A 3,350-nucleotide genomic window follows, 5' to 3' on the forward strand; every position below is an offset into this window, starting at 1 on the left:
GGGAAGGACCCTAGAACCTGCAGGTTGGGTCATATGACCACAGCTTGATAGAATGAAATGGGGCCCTGATTGCAGTCCCACCAGACCTTATCTAAGAAAGGTCTGTCTTCAAGGCCAGGGCCTATACCTCAGCAGCTAGGTCACCAGCCACAAAAACCGGAGCTGGAGGGTTCAAATCCAGCCTGGGCCTGCCAGACAATGACAGCTACAACCAAAAAATAGCCAGGCATTGTAGCGGGCGCCTGTAGTCCCACCTGCTTGGAAGGCTGAGGCAAGAGAATCGCTTAAGCCCAAGAGTTCGAGGTTGCTGTGAGCTGTGATGCTACTTCACTCTACTCAGGGCAACACAGTTGAGACTCTGTCTCAAAAAAAAAAAAAAAAAAAGTCTTCAAAAGGAAATTAGGATGAACTTAGTGGCAGGACGTTGTGCTAAGCAGTCAAAAGCAATAAATGGCCACACAGGATAGTGGAAAGGATTAAATGTCAGAAGCAGCCAATACTGGTTTTCCTTTGGTGAGTGAGGATTGGAAATGTGCTATGTCTGTTGGCTGTGAAGTCTGTCTGTGTCTCTGTCACCTCATCTCTCTGCTCTCTCCCTTAGCTTGGGGCCTGGAAGGGCAGTGCTGTTGTGATGTGAGTTTATAAACTCACAGGATACTAAGCCTGTATTCGAGAAGGTGCTAGTGGTGACACGGCTCTGCTCTGATCAGCCTTCAAGCCCTTCTCTGTGACTGCTTCTCTGTCGGTCCCCCTGACCCTCTGACACAATTTACTAGTTACTCATCTGTTCTATCTGTAAATACTCAGTTATTGAGAATTTTACATTTTAAGTATATTTATTAGTAGCCAAACTTTGACCTTTTGGACTCATCCGCCTAAAACAATTCATCCCTTAGTCTGATTTTAGTTGGCTGCTAGTAATAACTTGTGTGTAGCACACAGTTTCTAAACAAATTTTACTTAATGATTAAAGCTCTCGAACTTTAAGGAAATACTGAGTTACCGTGCTTAACCTCCTTATTGGAGAAAGGGAATCCTACACTTTATCCACATTTTTCCTGTTTTCAAAGGAGAGTGCAGTCATTCAAAGAGAAATGAATTTTAATATCCTAGAATGTTGGAAGGACACACCTTTGCACTTTCTATGAACATTTAATAATATTTGTACTATACCTCCTTAGCATAAGAAACAAATGATTAAATGCATTTTTACCAAATTAATTTTAAATGATTTAGTAGCACTCCTCTTTGAGTGCCTATAAAGCTCCCGATTTCTGTAGTTCCTGCCCTCTACCTCTAGACTGTCTGTCTCATTCTAAATAAAGACACTCAGGACACTGTCACATGGCCATGTGGTGGAAGGGTGACCTCTGTGTTTCCCCCACAGCACCCCGTGCTGGATGAGCCGATAGCCGAAGCCGTCTGTATCATTGCAGACACAGACAAGTGCAGCGTCCAGGTGGCCACGAGTCAGAGGAAGGTGATGGACACCACGAAGCTGGGCCAGGACGTCTTGGTCTCCAGTCAGGTGTCCAATTTGCTCCAGTCCATCCTGCAGCTCTACAAGCTTCACCTCCCTGCTGATTTCGTAAGTATCTACTCTTCCATCACCAGAGAAATATGGCTTACAAGTATTTTTAACAACATTTTGACTATAAAGTTACAAATTCGAAAGTATTGTTTTGAATGTAATTGGAGGTCAACATACGTAAAAATGGAATGCACAACATAAAACCAGCGAACAGAACAGATTTCCATACCAGTAGTCCTTCCGTGAAATGACACCGGCAGGCCCTGAAATCTTTTTGAACAAGCGTGTGGCAAAATAAATAAGGCACGGGGGGAAGGATCAAACCTAGCGGTAAGTTTTAAATCCTCCTTTAGAGAGCTCATTAGTTCTCCTTTGGTTTGATGGATGGTGCGCAGGGAGCGTGGCTCCTCCTGTTCGGTGGCTGTGGTCACAAGGGCACAAAGGGTAAAACAGAATGGTTTGTGGAAACACCTAATTTCAAAGGACCATACAGATGTGAGAGAGTATCAGTTGTTCTTTTTCAAAAAGGATTTAGAATCATTTTCATAACATTAAAAAGAAACAACAAATGGAGCCTGTAAACGCCCAGAAAATTAGCAGCAGTTCTAACCAGTCCCTGGAATTAGCATACACAGCAAATTCTTTACAACATCTGTGTGTATACAGAGAAACTGAGAATGAGAAGATAATTCATAGAGAAGGAGAGGGAAAGGTTGCTAAAACAGAGGAGCTGGCCAGGCCTGGTGGCCCACACCTATAATCCTGGGGCTCTGGGAGGCTAAAGCAGGAGGATCGCTTGAGCTCAGGAGTTGAAGTTACTGTGAGCTGGGCCGACGCCACTGCCCTCTAGCCTGGGCAACAGAGTGAGACTCTATTTCAAAAAGTAAATAAATAAAAAAGAGGAGCTGGTTTTCCAGTGATGATGACCACTAAAAAAAGGAGAGAAAGGCAGCTGCCGGGCACGTGGCCAGGCAGAGCCTAGGGGAGCAGAGCCTGGGAGCTGCATGTGGGGGTAAGAGTGGGCTTCTCTGCCACTCTTGCCCTTCCTCACAGTGCTGCTCTCCACGGCATAACCCCAAACCCCAAAATGGTACAGTCTTGTTTAATAAATATTAATTACCTAAATATTTAGGTAGCTAAATTAGCTTCTTAAATAATACTTAAATCATATTTAGGAAGCTAAATATTAATTACCTACACTAATTGCCAGTGGAATGGTCACCTTCCATGGCTTTATAGACGGTCCTCTGAAATACTGTCTGGTTGTCATCGAAGTGGTGACAGTGCGGTGTGGCAGGAAGACCACTTAATGTAGCTGGACTGAAGTCTAGGCTTCACCATCAGTCAGCGACAAAGTGGACAATGGACAATCCTCGGTGCCCCTGGAGTCTAGCTCTCTCATTTGTAAAATGAAGATAGTACCTATTCAACAAGTGTACTGTGAGAATGGGAATTAGGGATACCTTACTGCTTTTTAGCTGACAAAACACTACGCCAATATAAGATACTTCAAAAGGCAATCTGTTAGCGGCTAGTGCATGGGCTGTAGAGTCCAACAGCCTGGAGTCAAATCCAAGTTCTGCTACTTACTGTGTGACCTCTCAAAGCCTTAATTTCCTTACCCACAAAGCTGGCAGGATAATAGAACCTATTTCATATGGTTATGAAAATTAGAGAATTGGCTTGGAGCCTGTGGCTCAAGTGGCTAAGGTGCCAGACACATACACCCAAGGTGGCGGGTTCGAATCTGGCCCGGGCCCGCCAAACAACAATGATGGCTGCAACCAAAAAATAGCTGGGCATTGTGGCAGGTGCCTGT

The 3,350-nt window shown here is 44.4% G+C and overlaps 1 protein-coding gene across 4 annotated transcripts in view; it reads left to right on the top strand.

Moving 5' to 3' along the window:
* FNIP2 (folliculin interacting protein 2) overlaps nt 1–3,350 on the top strand; it is a 134,301-nt gene that overhangs the window by 121,562 nt on the left and 9,389 nt on the right. For all 4 annotated transcript variants that reach the window (XM_023516022.1, XM_023516021.1, XM_023516020.1 and 1 more), the window contains one exon: nt 1,388–1,588. In XM_023516022.1, coding sequence (XP_023371790.1) covers nt 1,388–1,588 — 201 coding nt within the window. The remainder of the gene's footprint in view (nt 1–1,387; nt 1,589–3,350) is intronic.

This window comes from Otolemur garnettii, unplaced genomic scaffold (assembly GCF_000181295.1).
Source record: "Otolemur garnettii isolate 467f Iridium unplaced genomic scaffold, OtoGar3 scaffold00085, whole genome shotgun sequence".
Taxonomy (NCBI): Eukaryota; Metazoa; Chordata; class Mammalia; order Primates; family Galagidae; genus Otolemur; species Otolemur garnettii.